This window comes from Polyodon spathula, chromosome 4 (genome assembly GCF_017654505.1).
Source record: "Polyodon spathula isolate WHYD16114869_AA chromosome 4, ASM1765450v1, whole genome shotgun sequence".
NCBI classification, from domain to species: domain Eukaryota; kingdom Metazoa; phylum Chordata; class Actinopteri; order Acipenseriformes; family Polyodontidae; genus Polyodon; species Polyodon spathula.
This window is the reverse complement of record NC_054537.1, coordinates 8124055-8148313: the sequence shown is the minus strand read 5'-3', so window position 1 is coordinate 8148313 and position 24259 is coordinate 8124055. Positions and strand designations below refer to the sequence as shown.

The following is a 24259-nucleotide window of genomic DNA, read 5'->3' as shown; positions in this document are numbered from 1 at the left end:
CTCACCAGTAATGTTGTTGAACCTGACACCCTGGGAGTCTTCAAGAAGCTGATTGATGAGATTATGTGGTCAATAAGCTGCTAATGACCAAACGAGCAAGATGGGCCGAAGGGCCACTTGTTTGTAAACTTTCTTGTGTTTTTAAATGTGGAGCAGGTTTAATATTAGAGCCGTGGATGAAAACATATGGAAAGGAAACACAAGTGGCTGTCTTAAATAGGAGTAGGTTTTAGAAGCTGTTGCCTTTTGGCTGAAAGGCAAGTCTACTGAGCTACTATTAACCTTGAGTCAATACAACTCAATTGAAAGCAGGTCACAACATTACATATTATATTCTCACACAGCTAAGGCAAGGTCTCTCCTTTCTATTGTAGCCCCAAACCTCAATGTGTCCTCAGGCTGAGAATACACACTTGATCCACACATGTCTAGGACGTTCTTGATTATTCAATTCATTCATATAATCAGAACCTTTTCTATTAGTTCAGCTCTGATTACTGTATTGATTTACTACCTCTTTTAAATGATACCCTTTCTTACAGGTTACACATTGTGTTTGGCTGCATCATTAATTGACAAGGGTCTCCAAGGTCTGTCTGTTTGAAAGAACCTTTCTAAATGTCTGAAGAAAATGGACACCGAGTTGTTACTGGAGTGTAAATGATAACAGTTATTCACAATAGCTCAGGCCTCTGGCACACAGGTCTGATGCATGTAATACAAAATACAATTAAGCCGCCACAGTCATGGGACTAGAAAGGGCATTACCCACAAAGTTTCCCAATATACAGGAGTCTTTGCAACTTCCCATAATCCATACAAAAAACAAAAAATTAAAAAAAAAAACACATTTTTGGATGTACTATAATGGATGTGTCTGAGAAACAGCATAGGGACCAATTCCTTTTTCTTTCTCTAATTAAACATTTTAAATTTGCGTTTAAGGGACTACATTTTTTAGGATGGATCTAGGGGCAGATATTATCTGTCTCAATGTTTTTCATTTATTTGCTTTAAAGGGAATTCAAATCCCAGAAGCTTCACGCTTTGCCTCACATTTGAGTAAGCGTTGCTTTTCCTATGACTGATGTGTTTTCAATGTCGGCTCTCAATGTCGACCGAAAGTGATAGCATTGAATAATAGGCAAGCAGCAAAAAATGACTATGAAAAAATTCACGTTTACCATAATGTGTCAGTTTTTCATATAGGAAGAGGTAAGACCTATGAAATGCTGCCAATACATTTTTAGGTAATATTTACTGGGATTATTGTGTATCACCATGTTTTTTGTGTGACCAGCCCAATGGGGTTCACAAACATCTGTCCCTCTTATTTTGAATTTTGTTTGTGCTTTTATAAACGTGACAATCTTACATTTTGGGTTTTCCTCGCTATTATTTCAGGTACTAAAATGGTTACTGCGGTCTGTGGGGTTGCTGCAATCCTGCCTCTGTGTGGCAGGGTATAGTGCCCAGGGGAAATCATGCATTCAGGTGTGAGAGGTGAGCGTGGAAGGCAAGCTTACTTGACCATCCATGATGGATTCATGTGCGATAAAACTCCTTCACAACCCCCACAACCCCACCGCCCATGGGCCACAAAAGATCCTTTCATTATTCCAACCTTGGAATGGGCATTCTTTCTGTAAGCGTTGCACGACTGATTTTAACAAGAAACATGAGGGTGAGAATGACGTGGTATATTTGTTACAAAGGAACATGGAATGAATATTATCCGTTCAATTCATGTGAATGAACAGGGCTGAATTAAAAAGGAATTACTTCAGAACTCAGAGGAAGTGCATAGGATATTCAGATGTTATTCCTGTGGTATCCAGTCAGAATTTATTATGAATTTGTGATCATTATTTTAAAGTGTTACCAGGATTTAAATGTTTGTCTACAAGTTCATTACATTTAAAGACAAACCCATTTGTTTATATAAAATTGCAACAGAGTCATCTGGCATGGTTAGAAAGGGTGTGATGTTGAAATTCTATAAAATTGACACTTTAACCCTGAGCTTGTTAGAGGTTTGTTACACAGTAGATTTCAGACACTGTCATTTTGTGTTTTCATGTTTTGTTTGTAATCCTGGAGCGTATGCCTCCAATCAAAGTCAAGGACATTGCTCTGTCCTTTCAAGGCAGACGCACACAGCACAGATTAGGAGGTTATTATTGTTGCCTTGGAAACACTAAGAACACTAAGTGCAGTTTAATGCTTCTGGATGCATTACACATTTTACATTTTACAGGAGTTATTTTAATCATGTGCCAAATAGAGGTTACACTCCTGCTATACCACTTCCTACAATATTCAGATGAATGTGTGCACTAACCTTTAAAATGGTGAGGCTCACAGTGAGGTGCCTTGACGTTAAGAAACACAATGCCCTTACACGTGGTAAATACAGTGCCTGTAATACTGCTGTATTTTGTCTGCAGTCTCAGATATTTTTTTATTTTTTATTCAATCTATATTTAAAGTTCTTATATAATTTATGATCCATTTAAGAGGTGCCAAGCATGCCCAATGTCTTATATTGTTTTGACTAAAATGTACACCTGCATTTTGTTAACTATTTGAGCTGACCTGCCTTGTCAGCTGAAAACTCACAATAGTAAAAGAAGAAGACAAACAGGAAAAAACAAGTTTAACATTCCTATTTCTTCCAGCCTTTCCACAGTCTTCACAGTGACGCAAGCTAAAGAATAGTAGAGAGAAAGAAAGAGAGATACGGTAACAGTAATCTTTTGTCATTACCTGCTTTTCAGAGCTCCCCTAGTTCCAGTTCTGTCATTGCTGGGGTGATTAATGAAGCATGGCCCTGTGGGTTAAACAGTCTACAGTACCTCACATAGACTTTAAAAGCAAACACTAGATAATTGATTTAAATCTAGACACAATAAAAAAAGGCTGGTGGAATATATTCTTGTCGGCATATAAACATTTGTGGGCAACTATACATCGTTAGAACTGTTTTTGAGGAAATGGAAAGATATCCAAGGCATGTAGCGCAAGGAAATTCAGCTATATATATATATATATATATATATATATATATATATATATATATATATATATATATATATATATATATATATAATATATATATATATATAATATCAATGTGTGGGTTTAGAGCAATGTGATGAACTTGATACAACAACGTAAAAGAGAGACAGCAGGCTGTGGGAGCCCAACCCAATACACAGGCACACACACTTGGTCATGGCACACAGGGAGAACAAATGTACTTCAACTATTTACAATTCAGAAACCTGTTTTACAAAAACAAACACCTCTTTTAAACTGTACAGCCGAGCCACGCCGGGGCTGTACCAAGCCCTCAAGGTGTGGTTAAGGGGAGCCTGGGTTGTTTTTCCACTGCAGAGCCGAGCTGTGCTACTGACGTAACACATAACGAAAGGCAGTTGTTATTAATTATTGTTATCAATTAACTCAGTTTGCCAAAAGATGCGCAAACAAATGGTTTAAAAATAAAAATTAATAGACCAACGGTACTGCTGTTTCTTGTATCACTATATTTTGTAAATATATTTAGGAATTTCTTTATGATCCACACATTTTACTGATTACGTTGACTTAGAGTTCAATTAGTTCTGTTGAAGGGGGAAAATATGATTTGCCAAAGATATCCCATTTTAAAGATATTTGTCTTTTGTTTCTAGAGTTGTTTGGGTGCTTAAACGAGAGCCGTAGTTGTATGTATGATACAGCTATATTTTGTTTTACTATATTTTTGTAAATAAGTTTATAATTTTTATTTTATTTTCCACATTTTTTTTTCTTTATATTAATATAATAAAAGACAAGGATGATAAATTTGGTAGAATTTTGTGTTTTTGAGTGTGTGAGTTAAGTGTACCGTACGTACGGTTTATGCCCATTTGCTTCAAATCATCAGAAATTCTGGCATAAACTCTCATTTCTGACACACTTCTATCTGCCCACAGAGAAACTAGAGCCTGCACTTCCTCAGCGTCTCACAGTGCCTTGCAGCAACTATTTTCATGAGTTCTTCGGCAGTCAGGCCAGCAAAGGCGCAAGATGGCGCCACAGTAAGCGTACCATCCGACTCGCTACTATATTTACTGTACCTCACTTTAGTACAGTATCCCATATCTTACAGCCTTCCAGCAACGATTTAGCATCATGTCAAACTTTCATTCTTGTTACGAGTTCCACACAAGAAAAAATGCAGCCTCTTCTCCATTTTTACGACACATGGAATTCATTATTTACACACTCATATTTTTTTGTTTTTTTTTACAAATGTAATATGTGGTTTGCATATTGATGCACGGTACATTCAGGTTATGGTAGCAAATACATTATTTGTAAACTTGGTTGCTTTTCTGCAAAGGAGAATCCACCCCTAACCAATCCGTCATCAGCAAGCGCATGAAAGCTCTGCGTGTTATTCTCTCATGTCGCTTTTTTTGGTTTCGGCTTCTCAGTCAAGCGCTGGGTGGCCGAAACGGGAGTTGACCTCTTAGAGCCTGGAGGAAGGGCTGCTCTCAGCCACGGATTCCCTGAGGTTTTCCCCTAAAAAATATATATAAAAAATATGTGAGTAGGGGTATTTTCCTTACCTGGGTGTTGAGCGGTGTTTTTCCAGCCAGCCTCACGTAGGTAGCCGTCAGGCACCCATGGACGAGGCCACCGGCCAAATTTATCTTTCACTCAAGCCTGACTGCCCACCACAGTCATCAAGCCCTGAGCGCCCTTAACAGTTCATAAATAATCTACAATTGCAATCATCATCATTCAATCATTTCCATTCATTCATAGTGGTTTATTTCACAAGTTTGCCAGTGAGATCTTTGATCATTTCAGCTCTTGCTGTCAGATTGAAAGGGTATTTTAAATATATACGTATCTTTTTTAACAGATCATTTAATAATCGTAGCTTTAATGTGTTATAATTTCTTGTAAAGATGTTCATATTTCTTATATTTATAGATAGAGTCAAAGAAAGAAAATAAAGTGGTGTAGGTATACCTCACAATGATTCATTTAATGATACCTAGACACAAAATTACCCACAAAGGATGTCAAAGGAGGAAATAGGATCCCATTGAGATCTTGTTTGTCTGCACAGTTGTAGAGGTATTTGGAGATCAACTTATTTTTCCAAGGTCGCCCAGTGAGTCGACTGTTGAGCTTTGATGTGAATCCAGCATCTGATGGCTCTTTGTCATTTCAGGCAGGACAATCTTGTGTTAAATAACCACCTCTATTAAAATAAAAATCTTACAGATTTTCAAAAAACATTGAAACCAAAACAATGGTTGAAGAAAAATTAAGTTGAATAAAAATAGTTGGAGCACAGCCTCATCCTTCGGAGCATCCTGGTGCCGCCTGCTTACAAACACAGACGAACAAAAAATATTAGGAAGAGGAGCATTGTACACTACCCCACCCCACCCCCCGCGGACAAGGCTGGGAGTGAGTGCTGTTGTTTGGGGATGAAATGGTAATTCAAAAACTCTAGTAGAACTGAGTTTGTGACATAGGTTTAAATACCTTATAGATTGATGGAAACATGTTTGTAATTTGCTTGTAGATTTGACCAATGAATGAATGTGATGTGCTAGTAGCTTGTATGAATGATACTATAGATTTCCTGCCTGAAAACCTTGCAAGCTTTACATTACACACACTTGGCATTCCAAAATGGAAGAATGCTTTTATTCAGAACGTTGATATAATTAGGTTAACAAAGAGATGCTAATGGTCCCATCAGATAGAACCATTTTGCATACCATTATCGATTTTATGTCTGAGGCGTTTTCCAAGTAAGTTGGCTGTGTTTTGTGTTTTAGCACAGTTATGTAAATGGGCATCTGAATTCTGACATTTTTTTGTGTTTTTGTTGGGTGCAGATTAGCTTCATAGCTGGAAGGAGATTGGATTGTTTCCTTTGGGTGGTTTTCAGTACAAGAGATTTAGTAACAATGTCCTTAATTAGGTGTTTTTGAAAATCGGGGGACGAAACATGAAATTGCAGGGCAGCACTGTATCCGTGCAACTCCAATTACCCCAGCTGTTTGATTAGCAAAGAGAGATGAAGCTTTGCATACCTGGGTCACAAGTTTACATGTAACTCTAGTTACCTCAGTGGCTTAATTAGCAAAGAGAGATGAATCTTTGCATACCTGGCTCACAAGCTTTCATGTAACTCTAGTTACCTCAGTGGCTTAATTAGCAAAGAGAGATGAAGCTTTGCATACCTGGGTCACAAGCTTGCATGTAACTCTAGTTACCTCAGTGGCTTAATTAGAAAAGAGAGATGAATCTTTGCATACCTGGGTCACACGTTTAGCTCCAGAACAGTTTGCTATTGTCAGTAGGCCTGTTTTTTTGTGATGTCATTCATGCAGAGCCCAACGTTTATAGAAAAGGAAGGGTTTGCGAGTATCAGGTGGAGCTTTAGCACTATTTCAGATCACCTGCTAGCTTGCAAAATGTCTTCTCACTCACACGTTCACATTCCAGTAACTGACATACATTCAACCGCGTAGCAAAGAACAGTTTAAAAGACAGGTGTACCATTTTAGACATGTAGAAATTAAACCAAAACCTCTTGCATATTTACTGTATATTAAATATTATAGCACTATATAACTTTTTTTTTTTGATGCGGTAAGCTTTATTGGAATCAGTTGTTTTCTCTCTTAGTCTGACTTATGGTCAGAAATGAAAGGGTGACAAGAATGAGCTGTATTGTTAAGGTGATGAAAGTCTGAATTTATTTTGCATAAACAATGGTGTTGAATGTGGCTCACTCTGACATACGGTAGTGTGGCAAAGTGCCTGACCCTGTGTGTATTTTTTGTTATATGTTGTGTGTTAATGTTGGTGTATAGTCATTGGTACACAAGATATAAACGGATCTGTGTAACACAAGTGTTTAAACTGTATATTTGTATTTAGGCACGAGGATTGCACAGCACTTCACGTGCAAGTAAAACGTAATAATATGTGAGCACGGGGAATTTCACTTTATTAATTCACGTGCAGTTGTACTGAGACTCCAATTGAATGATTGATTCGCAATCAAGTCTCGGTACAGCTGCATAAAAGCTACATGTTTTCACCCACATGGGGTTGTGTGTTCGGTGAGTGGAGAACGGGATTGGAGAAGGTAATTGTGATAAGTAATAAGTAAAATAGAAGCTTACCGTGTTTTGTTTAGTGTTAGTTTTTTTTTTTGTTTGTCTGTTTATTTTGGCTACCAGTGCCATGTCCTGTGTTTTTGTTTGTTACAAACCTTTTATTTACCGTCTGTTCATTCATTAAATGCTGAGCAAGACCATTCGCTCAGCTCCACAAACTCCACCTCTCTCTCTGTTTATTTCCGGTTTCCTGTTTCTGGTCTGACGTCCCCCACTCCAGCCATCTTTGTGACAGGTACATATACATTGCTGTACAAAAGTCTTATAGACATGTTGCATTTTTCTACTCTGACACATTATGAACATCAACAATTTACTCAAAGCCCCCACTAGTGTTTTCTACTATTATAACAACCTTGACTTGCATAAGAAGGAAAAACATTGAGTGAAATAGGTCGCATCACTCGATTTTCAAGGTGTGGTAGCCGAAGCAAAATCAACAAGTACAGAGAAACATCACCTGTAATTGACAAACCCAGGACTGGAAGACCCAAAAGGTGTCTAACAAGGATGAGCAACACTTGAAGCTAATATCCCTAAGGAATAGAAAGAAGACAAGTGTTGAATTGACAACAGAACTGGCAGAAGACACAGGTGTTGCTGTCCATCAAATCAACAGTACGAAGGTCACTCTTGAAATCAGGACTTAAAGGATGTGTTGCAGTAAGAATACCTCTGTTAAGAAAGGGGAACACTAAAAGGCTAAAATATGCACAAGAACACCAAAATTGAACTATGGAACAATGGTCAGAGGTGCTTTGGACTATTGATGGATGAACAACACCTGTGCCTGAAGGGATGTGAGCTATTTCACTCAATGTTTTTCCTTCTTTACGTAAGTCAAGGTTGTTATAATAGTAGAAAACACTAGTGGAGGCTTTGAGTAAATTTCTTATGCTCATAATGCATCAGAGCAGAAAAATACAACATGTCTAAGACTTTTGCACAGCAAGTAACCAGTTTTAAATATAGAATAATCCAGCAGCATTAGAGGGGACCATATTAAATATCATAGACTCAATGTCTCCAAAAAACTTTGAAGTTATTTAGTAACCTCAAAGCTTAATAAATCTTCTTATATAAATTTGTAATTTTCCAAAGGCACATTACTATTATTATGAATTTTTACAATGACTGCTTTTGAAAGATAAGGTTTCAAGGCATGAATATTATAATCCAGAAATCTGTTTCTGAATTAGCATTAGAGAATATTCATCTGCTATTTAAGATTTTCTCTGACACCATCATGGTATGTTTGTGCATGTTTATTTAAGTATATGGCACCAGGAAAGACTCTTCAAGTTGCAACATCTTTTAATGAGCTAAACTGTGGCTGACCTAAATACTGCCACTTTTAGACTCTGTGTTTATCCAACTTATTTTCAAGGTATTTTATCAATCCACTTGTTAGCATGAAATGAGGTTTGCAAAAAATCAGGTTTATCAATTTCAGGGAATATAGTTGTCCGTGTCGCCAACCCCCCCCCCCCCGCGAATATTTGTTCCCACCAGGAACTGATATTTGAGAACATTGATTCTGCATCCGAATATTTGTACCCCCTTATTTTGTATGTAACAAAGTAATCTTTCTTTGCATATATTTTTTTTTGCATGCACTTTCAACTAAAACCTTAATTTTAAGAACATTTTCACTAACCCTCCCCCTAACCATAACCCTAACCCTAACCTTGTACCATCCAGTCCCCTCTGACTGGACCAGTCTCATCTACAATAATACATGATAACAGCCTGCAAACATTGCTCACATTTACTAGCATTATACATGTATAATTTACATCAAAATAGGATAAATAACAAACACTAATGTATGGAGGAACAAATGTTTGCTAGTAAGAACAAATATTCGTTCCCCTGGGGAACGAGTTAGTTTACATCGGTATTAGATGCTTTAGATCATTAAAATAGACTGTCTTGTTTCCAAGAGCATCCTTGAGATAGAAAAAGGTTGTAGAAATCCCTTCACAGGCCATGGATTGAAACGTATGAAATTGTGCTCAGCTATGGCATTTGCTGTGTCATTCGTTATTACTGTGCATGTCTTCAAAATTGCTGATCACATTGTTTTCATTGTTTTCTTCCAGCTTTGCGATGGAGGCTCAGTAACAGATCTTGTAAAAGGTTTGCTGAAGCGGGGCGACAGAATGGATGAAGCAATAATTGCCTACATTATACATGAAGCTCTTATGGTAAGAGCAGATAACCGGTCTGGGTTTTGTGCATTATATTTTGCAGGAACAGGTATATTCCACCTATCTTTTTCTGATGAATGATTCATCAGTTTCATTGTTAACCCTGGAAGTGCCAAATACATTTAAGACTATCCAGTAAATTTCAAAAATGGTACCAACACGTGAGACTACTATTCCATGAAGTGGAATTCTCTCAGGAAAAGATACAGTAGTACTCTAGTGTGATTTGCCTGGAACTTCATTTAAGCTGTTTAACCAATTCCAGACTAGGATTAGACAATCGGAAATGTGACATTTTTAAATAAATAAATAAATAGGGAATTATTAAAAAAACAAAACAAAACAAAAACTAACATCATACTAAATAAATACTGAGCCGAAGGCCGAGTCTGCTAACAGAAGTCAAGGTCGACTACCACATGGTAGCGCTTTCATCGAGAGGCCACTATCACTGTTACACAATGCATGTTCTCATTATTTTCATTAAAAAAAACACCTTAAAACCTAGATTTATCTTGACCTTGTAATGATTCTTTGGGTACCATTCCACTGAGAAAAGTTTTAGGAAAATAGTCCCGGAAATGTTCATAAAGGAACACATTGCTTATCAGAACTGCTTCTAGTTTTAGTTTCTGGACAGTGCTAGAAAAATAATGTTTGCCTCACAAGCAAAATATCTCAGGCCTGACAGTCCCCAAGGACATTCGAACGTGAATGGAACAATGGATTTGATATATTTGTCCAACAGTAACCCTGACCATCTTAAAAACCACTGCAAGAGAAAAAGGCTGTCACTGTCGAAGCTCCTCAGAAGATATATTTGTTTTCTTCTTTTAGGTCATCTAATTTTAGTTTATCATCATGGCTTGCTGACTTCAAAAGTGATTTGTGAAAATTGAGTTTGTTGCTTTTATGAAAAGATGCGTACAGTACATATTATTGTATGACTGCAGATTGCAGGCTAGTTTAAAATGCTTAAACAGGAAGGCTTGTGGATGTGAGAAACTGAGAGTAACATATTGTCTTTAAGATGTTGGGCAAGACAAATATAAAATATACTGAATATTAAGAGATAACCCTTTTCAAGGCCTAGTTTCAAAAACACATTAGCTTCAGCTGCTGGTTCTCTTTCTGTTTCAACAGATCCCATTGAATCTAGTAATAAAAGAGGACAGGTGTTACAAGACGAAATGAGTTAGAAATCAGAACAAATTCATTTTACATGCTGCTGCTTTTTCTTTTTCTTTTTTTTTTTTTTTAATTCCTCAAAACACAGTTTTGGTAGCCTAAACAACTTGGGGCATGGAATGACATTTCAGTTCAAATATTTGACAGGTTTTCTTTTTATCCTTCAGGGGCTTCAGCATTTACACAGCAACAAGACTATCCATCGTGACGTCAAGGGCAACAACATCCTATTAACTACCAAGGGAGGAATTAAACTGGTGGATTTCGGTATGTGCTTATTAGCATGCGGCTGATAGGTCAAAGCCATTACTGTCGAGCGCTTTTCAGAGTTAATTGCATACAGTTTGAAAGTGCTGAATATATTAATGACAGGGGCAACAGATTATAAACAAAAGCATTACTTCAGCAGACTGTCGTACTAGGAAAGTGCCATTTCAGTTCTGTTTCACATGGAAAGCAGGGTGCATTAGGAGTGCAAATGCTTTTAACAACTTCTAGAAAATCTATACGGCAAACCTGTTTGCAATTTTCTTTTTAACACAGTCACAATTGCTAAGGTTTTTTTTTTTTTTTTTTTCTCATCCACATGTCTTGGTTGAGGTTGATTAACCCTGTTATGTTACTGTCAAGAAATGCTTGTCAGAATCAAGCATTTTCTTGTCTCTTTTGCCAGGAGTAATTTTCTAAATGTAAACAGTGACATATTTAAATATTGCTACCTATTAACTGATAGTGTCACTGGTGATTTATTGAATCGCTTATTTGTGTCACTAAATGCAATAAGAAACACAGTGGAATTAGATGCACAATATAGCAATTTTATGAGTTTAAGAAGTGTATTTAAACCATTCACCCAACCTAAAACTTTGAAAACATGATTTTGAATAAACTGGATGTCTTTTGTTACTTAACTGGTATGAGGAGGGTAAACCATCTGGTGCTGTTTAGATAATTAAAATATACACCCAAACAAGGGTTTGAAATGCACTAAAAAATGTATTTCCCCATCTGTCTCTAAGCAACCATAGATAGAAAAAACTGGTGTTGATTCCAAATCTGCTAATATTTGGAGCTAAATGCTGTAAGCTCATACAAGTTTTAACTGATAGCTAAATACTGTAAAAAAAAAAAAAGGTTCTTTCACATACACAGGTAGAGTTAAATATACTGAACATTCCATGTTCCTTTGTAACAAATGTGGTGAAAACTTGTAGAAGGCACGCATTTGTGCATGAATCAACATTTCTCACAATTAGAGGGTATGAATGCTTGCCTTATACATGTGCTCAACATCCTTTGTTACAAAGAAACAGGGAATGATTACAGGTAATTAAACCCACATGAATTAACAGGGCTGAATTCAAAATGAATTACTTCAGAACTTTAGATATTCAGGTGCTGTTCCTGTGGTATTTTTTATGAATTTGCTGCCATTATTTTAAAGTGTTACCTTATGCTGTTAATCTTTTTGAATTAAGATAATATGTTTGCTTTTTTTAAATTGTGGAGAAATGTTGGACCACAGGGTAAAAAACATTTACTCCTCCAATAATTTGAGTTAGAAATCTTGACCTTCAAAAATAAGCCTAGATGACCTCTGAAAACAATAGATAAACAACTATCTGGGTCACACAAAGAGTTACAGGTTTGAAACAATATACTGAAAAATAGGTGACATGAGTAGCAGAAGCAAATGGGATTAGTGGCACAACATTTCTAAAATTAAGCATGGTGATATATTTAGACTGTCTCAGGGTCATTAGGGCTGATTAAACCCAGCAGCTACAGTATCCCGGCTGTTATTTTTAGCACTAATCATCATGGGCAGCTTTATTTTTAGCTCTGAGACAATGAATATGAAACTCATTTTTACAGTTGTGATGAACTGTTGATCTGGTCGACAAAAATATATATTGATCCTCTATTGTCCATATGTAAAATCCTGAAGATGGAGCTGGGCACAAGCTACAGTAGCCTAATATCATGTAGTATTCAATTTTTTTTGTCAATGACTATCTTTTTTAAAAGGATTTTATTAAATCTTGTACCTTCCTTTAATATTACCTGACAAGCAACAAGCTTTTTCCTTGATCACAATGCTCTTTCACTGATCTGTCAGCAGCTATAGAAAGGACTGCCTAAGAGATAGTGGGCCTCATTTACGAATGGGCACTAAATGTAGCTGTGACATGCATATTAAGCAGTGAGCCTAACAGTGCACCACACACCTAAATTTGCTGCCCCATTTACTAACACCGAACACATTCATTTACTTGCACACTATTTGGCTAATTTACATAACATTGTGTGCATACTACTTGTATCATAACCACCGTGATATAAAGAGCCCCATCAGTCCAGGTGTATCATTTGGTGACCAATTGAGCGAAAATGGGTGCTCAACAAACACAGCCCTCCGCAGGGTACAGGCAGAGGCAACGCAAACTAAAACTGCATGCAGAGGAGTTCTAGTGGAGGAGGTTATTTACATTATAATGCCTTGTTTGGTCCAGTGTTTTGTTTAACCACTCTATTATTTGTACCAATGTAATAAACTATAAAATAAAATCTAAGAAATTATAACATGAATTCACATTTATTCACACTTAATATAACCTGTTATTTACAGGTAATTTTCACTGCTCTATACAAAAACTTGAATGCAAATAATGCCTTCATTATGGCAGATATATTTTAGCCCAGAAAAAAAAAGTTTAAATATTGAACCTATCAGTGGTGGAATATTTAAACCTTTTTCCAAAAGAAGACAGGTGTGTACGTTTCATTTAAGAAATGTTATTGTTAGGAGCTCCACTGATGGTCTATAGATAAGGGATATTTACAATCTAAACATGTGCTCCGTATTTCTCCCATGCATTGTGTGATACTCTGTGATAATCTGAAGCGTGAAGCAAACCGGTTTGTACCTACTGCACAACTGACTGATCAACAGAGATGAGAAAGCCCCCGCAGTGACTCATTACAGGAAAATAAATTCTAGTGGAAAAGGCTTTTTTATTTATTCATGGGTATTCTAACTGAGACGACGAACATTCTGATAATCACAAAGAATTGCCAAAAGGTATGCTGTGTTTGTTTTTAATATGGGACAGTCCAGAAAAATGCCTTGAACAATAATATTCCAAATAGATTTTCCATAATCTTTTTCGATAGCCATTACATTTTAGAGTTAATACATTTTCTAAATAGCCATAGGCAAATCAGGGTCTGCAGTGATTCCATAGGAGGCTGGTTATTGGTCAGCCAATAACATCTTTTCTTGGAACTTGATGATGTCCGTTCTGGTTAGACCATTTCATGACCCACACACCTGTCCTCATTTGCATATGTCTGAGGATGAAGACTTTTGGACAACCTTTGTCCAATATTTGAATATTTGAATATTTGTAATGAGTATGACTGTGCAGTGCTTTATTTGCAACATTCAAATCACTGTGATTCAAATCCCTCCAGGTTTCAGCAGCCTCTTGCCTGATCACCAGGCTAGTGATAGGGGTTGTTGCCATCATGCTGCCCCTTCCATTTTTCCCTCTGGAACAGGCCTCTGCTTCCCCAGTTCCACACTTTGAAGATGTGTCTTTCATCTTGTAGCAGGGACTGAGTGCAGTACTGCAACAGATTCCCCTTAATCACCTTCCTCATCCAGGGACATCTGTCTGCGCTGCTCTACCGGTACTGTTATAGTTAAAGCTCGAGGTCTGGTGGGAGCCTTTGTAATATTTTTCCCACCAACCTTCCAGATATTGGAATGCATTGCCAAGATGTAGTTCAACACTTACATATCCCATTTTTCTAGGACTGGACACCCCACTTCTAACACCAAGATGTAGTGTTTCATATTTAGGGCAAATAAAACAGCCCAAATGCATTTCTAGAGCTCAAAAGTAATGTTTTTTCTATTCCGGATGCAGATGATGATATATAATTAGGGCATTGCTCACTTGCCTTAATGTACACTATTCAGGCTTTCGGCTCTTCACCTTAACAACTACTGACAACAGAGGTCTCATTAATATATCTTTAGGAGGAGATCACATGACTATCAGCAAAAAAATATTTAAACATTATTGGTTAATAATGTACTTATTCCCAGTATGGTTTGTCTTAAAATTACTGTTCTGTTTACCAGAATTAAAACAACTCATTTTTATTAAATATGCCAAATTTGAGGCTTCAACTTCCTGTAACCCATATGAGGCAGGAGGTGAAGTCTCCGCCCCTCTAACAGTTCACATGGTAGAAGCCATCTTGTTTAGATAAAAGTTTCTAGGCCTACACTTCAGATCACTGTTGTAATAGTTGTTCATAGCATAAAATACAGAAATACAGTAAGTTTTATAAGCCCACAGTTCCATAAAGTTAGTATGACTTTTAGTGTACAATTCACAAAATAGGATAGAAAAGATTTAGAAGTTTACTGGCCAGCAAAAGAGAAAAACAAATATTGAACATTTTAATTCAACCACACTAAAGTAACACAGCCATTCCAGTCTTCTATTTTGTAGATTTTTTATAAAATCAGGAACAAGCATTTCAAGAATATAACTGAGGGACCTTGTCACAGTCTGTTTGAGATACTTCAATTCATCATAATAACTATTGACAGGTGCCTAATAACTGCTGACTGTCATCCACAGCTTTCCTTGTTGCCACTGAACCAGTTTGCTCCATTTTCTGTGATATCTTGCTGACAGCACATGGGGAAATATTAATGTTCTGATAATCTTTAGTCTCTTACAGTTTGAAAAAGCCATACTCCTGAAGTTCACTTGGTTTTAGCACACTTCTGTTTACATAAACATGTTTAAATGTTCTTCCCATGGCTAAAAAACATTCTGTAATGAGTCCACTGCCTATTTCACTGTATCTAAACTGTCAGGACCTTTACTGGTCACATATTATAAATAGCCTCATGGTGACAACCTTCCTCAAGCTCAGATGAACGCGTATTTGTAATTCAAAACAGTTTTATGAATTTACATATATGTGGCAGCATCATTTGCAGCCATTTTCGGGTATGAAAATGTTAATGTCAACAATCAGTGATATTGAAACAATAGGCATTTGTGTGTGAAAATGTTAGACCACTTTGTGCTTTAATTAGGCATCGAATTAAAAACAAAATTCTCATGCATTTTACCATTTGTTGCTCTTGTATGGTGATATTTTGTAGCAATTATAAGTCGCCCTGGATAAGGGTGTCTGCTAAGAAATAAATAATTAGTGGTTATGTGTTCCTTTTCTCTTATTATTTTTAATCGATTGCATGTGTGACCTATTAATGTCATCAATTCAATTAGACATTCTCTGATTTGCCTAGTTTGACCAGTTCCCAAGATTTTCAGTTACGGTGGTTTGATTTCATATGCAAATCAAAACAGAAGCAATGGTGTGTTCTGATAAATGTACACACTACTGTATTGAATGGAAGGTACAAGAATGATAGTGCTGATTTTGATGATGAATATCTATTCCAATGCATAGTTTTCATGTAGATCTTAGATCAATCACATTCTTTTTGAATGTTCCTTCCTTTTTTCTTGACATTTAGGTGTCTCTGCCCAACTGACCAGCAGTCACCTTCGCAGGAATACCTCAGTGGGCACTCCTTTTTGGATGGCACCAGAGGTATGTTGAATCCATCCTTTGTGCACTGACCAGTGACCCAAGGTACACTAAGTACTGCTGGCTGTTACGAAAGATGCAAGTGCTGGAGCCTGTATTGGAAAGATAGGAAACATTAACATTCAGTTCAAGATGTGCCTCCTTGCTTCAGCAGGTAAATTTCAAACAGTAGCAGGTGCTCAATCACAGCAGGACAATGAATTAGAAAACCATAAAAGGTGAGAGCACACTTAGTAGTTTCGCAGTGTAACTTTAATTAATCCATGTATGTGAGACAGTTATTATAGTCCATACAGAAGTGCTAACGTTTCAAAGCTACAGAGCAATCTGGAGAAACTAGTATACATGGACCCCATATAAACCCATGACACCCTTTTAAATAAAATGATGCATCTCAGTGGGGTTTTTCAGATTCATTATTACAAGTGAAATTACAACATATTTTTAACAGCGGAGCATGTAGAGTAGTTATAAACAAAAGTCTATTATGGGTTAATGTTAAAATCCCAATTTGTTTGAATCATATGGAAAAAAAAACTTGAAACACGGTTGCTACTTCTACAATACCATGAGGACAGAACAGCTGCAGTGATGCAGAAATATTATACAGTAACATCTAGGAATTCATACATTGATTATATTGGGCCCACTGAGTGTTGAGACTGTAATCAAGATAGCTGTTATGGCTAAGATGTGTTGATACAATAATACATGTCATACTGTTATACTATATAGTTGGAATTGTGTGTATTATGCATTTAGTAAGGGTTCTTCATTTTAAATTTTAATTGAATTATTTACTGAATTAGTTAACTGTAATTCATTAAATACTCATGTATATACTGCTATCAACCAGTAACTGGGACACATGTGCCGAGCATGAACACATACAATAGAATTGCTAGAACAGCCACATGCATGAACCATGTTAATGGATGACAATCTTGCCATGAGTCGAGCCCATCACACCTCTTAAAGTACGGCTTCCAATTGTACATAACAGAGTCTACCACTGTCAATTCAAACCAGTGTGCAAAATCTCAAGAAGGAGGCATACAGACAGTAAGGGTTGTTAATACTACCACACCCCCAATTCTTGACTGCAGTCTTTCTCACAAAAATACAAATGCTTTAGATAAAACAATTTATTTGAAAATTGTCTTTCAGTGCACTTCGGAAGTTTTGAACGAATTCATATTCTGTTTCTCAGGGGGTATTTGTGTTTGAAAATCTCTTTTGTTTCCGATTTCATTTGCACAGTACCTTCTGTTTGTTTCTCTTTTTAAATCCATGACTTCATTCTGTGCTGTTCTTCTGCTCCCTTTCCTCTCCCTCCCACATGGTGACCCCGCTGTTGGAGGCTGCTGTTGCAGAGCCCAGCGCCTCTTCACCATGGCAAGTGAATCCTGCACGATATTTAGGTGAATTATGTAATTCAGTACTTTGTACAAAGTGCTGGACAGCAGCGAGTGCAGGCAAACTCGTTCAGGAACTAGAGGTATGGAAATTTGCTGTACATGCAAATGAAAGAGCCTCTGTAACTCGGTGATCTTCTGTTTTCAAGGTAATTGCATGCGAACAGCAGCTGGATTCTACCTATGATTCAAGGTGTGATGTCTGGTCTCTTGGTATCACTGCCATTGAGCTGGGAGATGGAGATCCACCACTTGCGGATCTGCATCCCATGAGAGCACTCTTTAAAATACCAAGGTAATGTGAATGTGTTTTATTTTAACATATGTTGGGGCTCTCTACTGTTTATGTAATATATTGGCACCACAGGTAACTGTTAACAAAGTCACAAGAAAACAACTGTGTCCTATTTGAGATTATGGTAACTGTCAAATAGATGGATTCAGTTATTTCTCTTCTCACTGAATCTAATCCGGTGGAGACTCAGTTTTGAGTCAGTAAACAACTCAGCTTGACACCTTTCCTAAACTACAGTAAATGAGGGTTCACAATACGTTTTTGTAATTTTAATATTACCGTTAGGTGTCAAACTGTAAATCTAATAAGAGATCTGCTTCCCTAGCTGCATGTCTTAAATAATTATATATATATATATATATATATATATATATATATATATATATATATATATATTAGTCTGTAATCCATATATTTATTTATTTATTTTATATGTTGAATATATATGGTGCACCATATATTTTCATTAGTCTGTAATCCATATAAATAACTAAGGGAAAGAACACAGTTGCTTATATTAACAATCTAGTCCCACATAAGAGACTTACAAATATATGAACACATAAGGGTCATTTGTATTCAATGTCTTCATAACTGCATAGGATTTAATGTTCAGTCTGTCCTTTATATGCCAAATAAAATATACTTTGCTCTGTGCACTTTTGGTATTTCTTTTGTAATGAGCATTACAGGACTGTAAAATATACTTTCAAAAACTGTTTTAATGATCTCATTTTAATTAGCTGGAAACGACATTTTACAGTTTAATAGTTAACAAGTTAATTTGACAAAATATGTATTGTAAGTGGGGCCAAGAAAACAAAAGTATAATTCAGATGATTGATTTGTAAGTGAAGAGGACTTTATGTATGGAACAAGAGAAAACGAATTTCTAAAAACATTTAGAGATTAATGTGCTGTTTTCATTGTGTTTGTTTTTGTTAAATTTATAGTACAGCATCATTGTCTCAGTGGGATGATATTCCCTGCATTCCTAAGTGTATACTGTAAATGCCTTTTAAAGAAATTAAACAAAGTTGTGTTTTTGAAGGCTGACTAAAGTTGCTGTTTCAACCTATGTGTAAGGAATATTCCAGACTTCTTTCTGTTGAGAAAAAAAAGTATACAGTAGATAGTAAGTACTGTAAAAATAGAAAGTAGATTTATCATTTTCCACAATTTTTGTTAAAATAAAAATCCAACTGCTAATGTTAGAAACCTAGCAAGACACAACTAAAGTGCCTGTAAGAACTCTTAAAGTAACCTCAAAGTAAATTTTAAGCTTTCCAGCATCAACCTTTTGTATTACTTTTTAGAAGAGAACAAAATGTCATGGCTGTGTTTGTTATTCCGATATCTGCTATATCAACTTGAAGGCTGAGTCATTTGATTTGGATCACACCCTCTAGCGTTTGCACTCCATCTATTGCTGGCAGGCTTCAGTCAAGAGGATAGATGACACTGTGTATCTCCTAACCTGCAGCAGATTGAGATGGCTGCAAAGACATGCACTTGCTTGTTGTAAACATAAGTGTAGACTTGCACAGTAAAACCTACTTCATCTGTGTAGTTAATTATAAGCTGCCTTCTAAGATGAAAATACCATCAATTATTATCTGGCAAACGATGCAAGAAAGTTTAAAAAATGGAGCTTGGCTCAATTTAAACTGTTCTTTACTTCCATTACACAGTTAGTGTATTCAAGCTTCTTTAACACATGTCTAACATTTCAAAATGTTTTTTTTTTTTTAAAGTTTAAATATGATCTATGTACTTATTCATAAAAGCTTTGTCTGGATGTTTAAATGGGAACACCAGTAAAGCTAGATATACACCGAAAGGACTTTATTTAGCAAAACACAAAAATGAGAATCCACAGTCCACACGAGGGTTGCAAAGGCCTGGGCCAAATCCCTCATTTGGCTGGGCGAACAACTTGTGAACTGGAAAAGGGTTATTACCTTTTAATGTTAGAGGTTCCACTCAGAGTCATTTCAAATACAATATATGTAAAGTTACCCAGTGGAATATTGCAGAACTACAAAGCCCTTATTACCTATGCAAATGTAGCTAGTTTTTTTTTTTTTCTACCACTTCACACTGCTTGTGTTTCACAGGCCGGTATTGCAGAATTCCCTGCCCCCCAAACCAGCTCTAACGCTCTTCTCATTGAAACCAGCTGGAGTTGAACCTCCTGGTTGGGGCTTATTCTATAAATAGCTCATGTTTTGTTTTTCTTGGCCCCTCCTACTTTCAATATGACCACGCCCATTTCAGATTGACTTTGCTCACTTTCAATTTGACCCCACATCCCTAGTCCACACATACACACCTGAGTACTGATGCTCAGCAGTTCAAATAGCAGATGTCTGCTTCCTTGGGAACAGGCTGTGAATAGTTCCAGGAGAACAGCTCAATATCAGGGCAGTGCTCAAACCTGTTAGTTAGACAGTTCACAGTACACAGTATATTGTTGGTATAAAGGCCTGTAGTCTCCACAGTATTCAGACTGGTTGAAACACTATTTTTAATCTATACTATATGGAACACAGTAGACTCACAGCCCACAAGCACAGTGGGAGATTTGCACTAAATGGTTTACAAAACATACTCAGTGTAAATTGCTATTTTAGGTGGTCTATCAAATTTAAACCTGTTTTTTGTGTGTGCACACAAGAACTCGCGCAGTTTGTATGTCTCAATATATACAGCATTTCAAAATGGTATTTTTGAAGAAACTTCACTAATATCAACTATATATATATATATATATTATATATATATATATATAGAGAGAGAGAGAGAGAGAGAGAGAGAGAGAGAGAGAGAGAGAGAGAGAGAGAGAGATAGATAGATAGATAGATAGATAGATATTTTTGCCCATTTGATAATCAGTAAATCAATTGTTTCTAAACATACTGTAAACTATGGCATAAATCTATCATGAGTGTAAGTTGTGTAACCAAGGAAGCTTCTATGTACTTTGGTGAAAGACACATGTGCTATTCAAATAGTCATGCCTTAGTTGGGCTCTTTGACTAATAAATTTAAAAAGAAAAAGTCAGAAACTAGACAAATGAAGGCAGTTTCATCTATTGGTAGAGCATCGAAGAACAAAGAGAAGATGAAAACATTTTTTTCCAGCTATTTGTTGAGTTCAAAACCTTGGGTATGCTACTTGACAACACTGGAACCTCGTGCAACTTCAAATCAGCATGGAACTCTTTCTACCAGTATTTAGAGCTGTGTGTAAATCATCAGACTGATGTACAATAACCTTGAGAAGCAGAGCATGTCTTTTTTTTTAAGAAAGACATTGGCTGTGTTAAGGAACTGAGCCGCTCAGAGCAGCTCACTTAACGGCATGTTCAGTTCCGCTCCCCCTGAGCAGCTCAGAGCACTACAGAGCAGATTTCATCACTGATCCGAATGAGGGGGTAAGGTTCTTGTTCTGAGCCACTCAGTTACTTAAAGCACTCTGTGTTAAAAGCAATGCACCCAGCACTGCAAGTCAGACAAGATGAATGTCACTGTTCTTCAATGGTGAGGCCTTGCTACAGGGTGCAGTTCATTGTGGAGTGGCAAAAACCTATGCTACATGATAAAGGTGGAAGTGCTCCTTGAAGAAACTCATTTAGAGGGAAAATCAAGCTTGTTTATTATGTGCTTTAAGACTGATAACCTGCGGGTTTATATGACAGCAGATTAATAGCTTCTTGAACGTGTCTGCATTTAGGTGACTTGCTTAAGCAACGAAGAGGCTGTCCTTTTCCTTAAACTTTTTTTCTTCCAAGTTAGTGTGGGGATTGGGAAGACACAGGTTAAGGGAATCATTGCTTTTCTAAACAGGCTACTGACTGTCTCCTTAAAGTGAGAGTAATCAATACTATTTTACTGAGCTTTTTTTTTTTTTTTTTTTAAACACATTACGCATTGTGATTTGTTTCAGTTGCTCTTGTTCAAAATCGTTTTCACATTGATCTTCACAGAAACCCACCATCAACCCTTCATCAACCAGAACTGTGGTCTGCAGATTTTAATGACTTCATTTGCAAGTGAGTGGCACTAACTGATTAGGCTTTGTTAAGAACATAAGAACATAAGAAAGTTTACAAATGAGAGGAGGCCATTCGGCCCATCTTGCTCGTTTGGTTGTTAGTAGCTTTTTGATCCCAGAATCTCATCAAGCAGCTTCTTGAAGGATCCCAGAGTGTCAGCTTCAAAAACATTACTGGGAAGTTGATTCCAGACCCTCACAATTCTCTATGTAAAAAAGTGCCTCCTATTTTCTGTTCTGAATGCCCCTTTGTCTAATCTCCATTTGTGACCCCTGGTCCTTGTTTCTTTTTTCAGGTCGAAAAAGTCCCTTGGGTCGACATTGTCAATACCTTTTAGAATTTTGAATGCTTGAATTAGGTCGCCACGTAGTCTTCTTTGTTCAAGACTGAACAGATTCAATTCTTTTAGCCTGTCTGCATATGACATGCCTTTTAAGCCCGGAATAATTCTGGTCGCTCTTCTTTGCACTCTTTCTAGAGCAGCAATATCTTTTTTATAGCGAGGTGACCACAACTGAACACAATATTCAAGATGAGGTCTTACTAGTGCACTATACAGTTTTAACATTACTTCCCTTGATTTAAATTCAACACTTTTCATAATGTGTCCGAGCATCTTGTTAGCCTTTTTTATAGCTTCCCCACATTGTCTAGATGAAGACATTTCTGAGTCGACAAAAACTCATAGGTCTTTTTCATAGATTCCTTCTCCAATTTCAGTATCTCCCGTATGATATTTATGATGTACATTTTTATTTACACTTACACTTTTCTCTATTAAATGTCATTTGTCATGTGTCTGCCCAGTTCTGAATCTTGTCTAGATCATTTTGAATGACCTTTGCTGCTGCAACAGTGTTTGCCACTCCTCCTATTTTTGTGTCGTCTGCAAATTTAACAAGTTTGCTTACTATACCAGAATCTAAATCATTAATGTAGATTAGGAATAGCAGAGGACCTAATACTGATCCCTGTGGTACACCACTGGTTACCATACTCCATTCTGAGGTTTTTCCTCTAATCAGGACTTTCTGTTTTCTACATGTTAACCACTCCTTAATCCATGTACACGTGTTTCCTTGAAACCCAACTGCAAAAAAATCAAGCAAGTTAGTTGTCCCAGGACCCTGTTACCATATAGGTAATTTTCCATTTTGGATCTTATTATAGTTTCCATAAGTTTGCATGTAATAGAAGTCAGGCTTACTGGTCTGTAGTTACCTGGTTCAGTTTTGTTTCCCTTTTGTGGATCGGTATTAAGTTTGTAATTTTCCAGCCTGTCGGTACCACCCCTGTGTCAAGAGACACAGGGGTGTCTTAATCAATGGCATTGTTACTGTATCTACTGTAGAAGCACCTTATCACTGATTTTTTTAGAGAGTTATGATCACACTACGTGAAGATTTCCACAACTAGAAAGAAAGAAAACTTAATATTCATATTCTATTCAAGCTTTCTTTTCCATAGGTAGTTTTTTTTTTGCTGTTGGGTTTATACATTTCAAAGATTCCTGTGGTCAAAAGGTTATAATTTGATGTTGATCGCATGTATAAGACATGCATTCATGCATGAATTAACACTTCTCACAGCTAGAGTTAGAGGGTATGAATGCCTGCCTTATACATGTGATCAATGTCCTTTGCTACAAAGGAACATAGATTGAATACGGGTAATTAAAAATCCACATGAATTAACAGGGTTGAATTCATAATGAATTACTTCAAAACTCAGAGGAAGTGCATTAGATATTCAGGTGTTATTCCTGTGATATTCAACTGGAATTCATTATGAATTTGCAGCCATTATTTTAAAGTGTTACCAAAGTGAATAGGAATACATTTTTTATAAGCAGGGAAATAAATATGTAATTGTTAAAAGCAGCTTACAGTATGTACTGGTTGGACATTATATGTATAGTTAGCTGCACTTGGTAATCCAGGTGTCTCAGGTGTTTTTCAATCTAAAAGGACACATGTGACTGTGTGTTTTCTGTCAGCACAGATGCCTGATTAAGGACTTTGAGCAGCGTCCCAACGTGCTAGACCTCTTGCAACATGATTTTATCAAACAAGTCGGAGGAAAAGAGAACATCCTACAAAAGCAGTTGATGGAACTCATAGACCTCAACCAACAAATGGGACTCATTGAGAAAACCAGGTATATAGATTGTGTCAAGATTAGCCCTGGGAATATAGAATTGGCCCTACTCTGTGTTCTGTGACCCTATTTACAGATATTTATA

General features: G+C 36.7%; 1 protein-coding gene across 1 annotated transcript in view; it reads left to right on the top strand.

The window, feature by feature from the left end:
- LOC121314126 (myosin-IIIa-like) overlaps positions 1–24259 on the top strand; it is a 70683-nt gene that overhangs the window by 7752 nt on the left and 38672 nt on the right. The window contains exons 3-8 of the mRNA XM_041247060.1: positions 9308–9412; positions 10771–10870; positions 16176–16252; positions 17814–17959; positions 21949–22014; positions 24019–24174. Coding sequence (XP_041102994.1) covers positions 9308–9412; positions 10771–10870; positions 16176–16252; positions 17814–17959; positions 21949–22014; positions 24019–24174 — 650 coding nt within the window. The remainder of the gene's footprint in view (positions 1–9307; positions 9413–10770; positions 10871–16175; positions 16253–17813; positions 17960–21948; positions 22015–24018; positions 24175–24259) is intronic.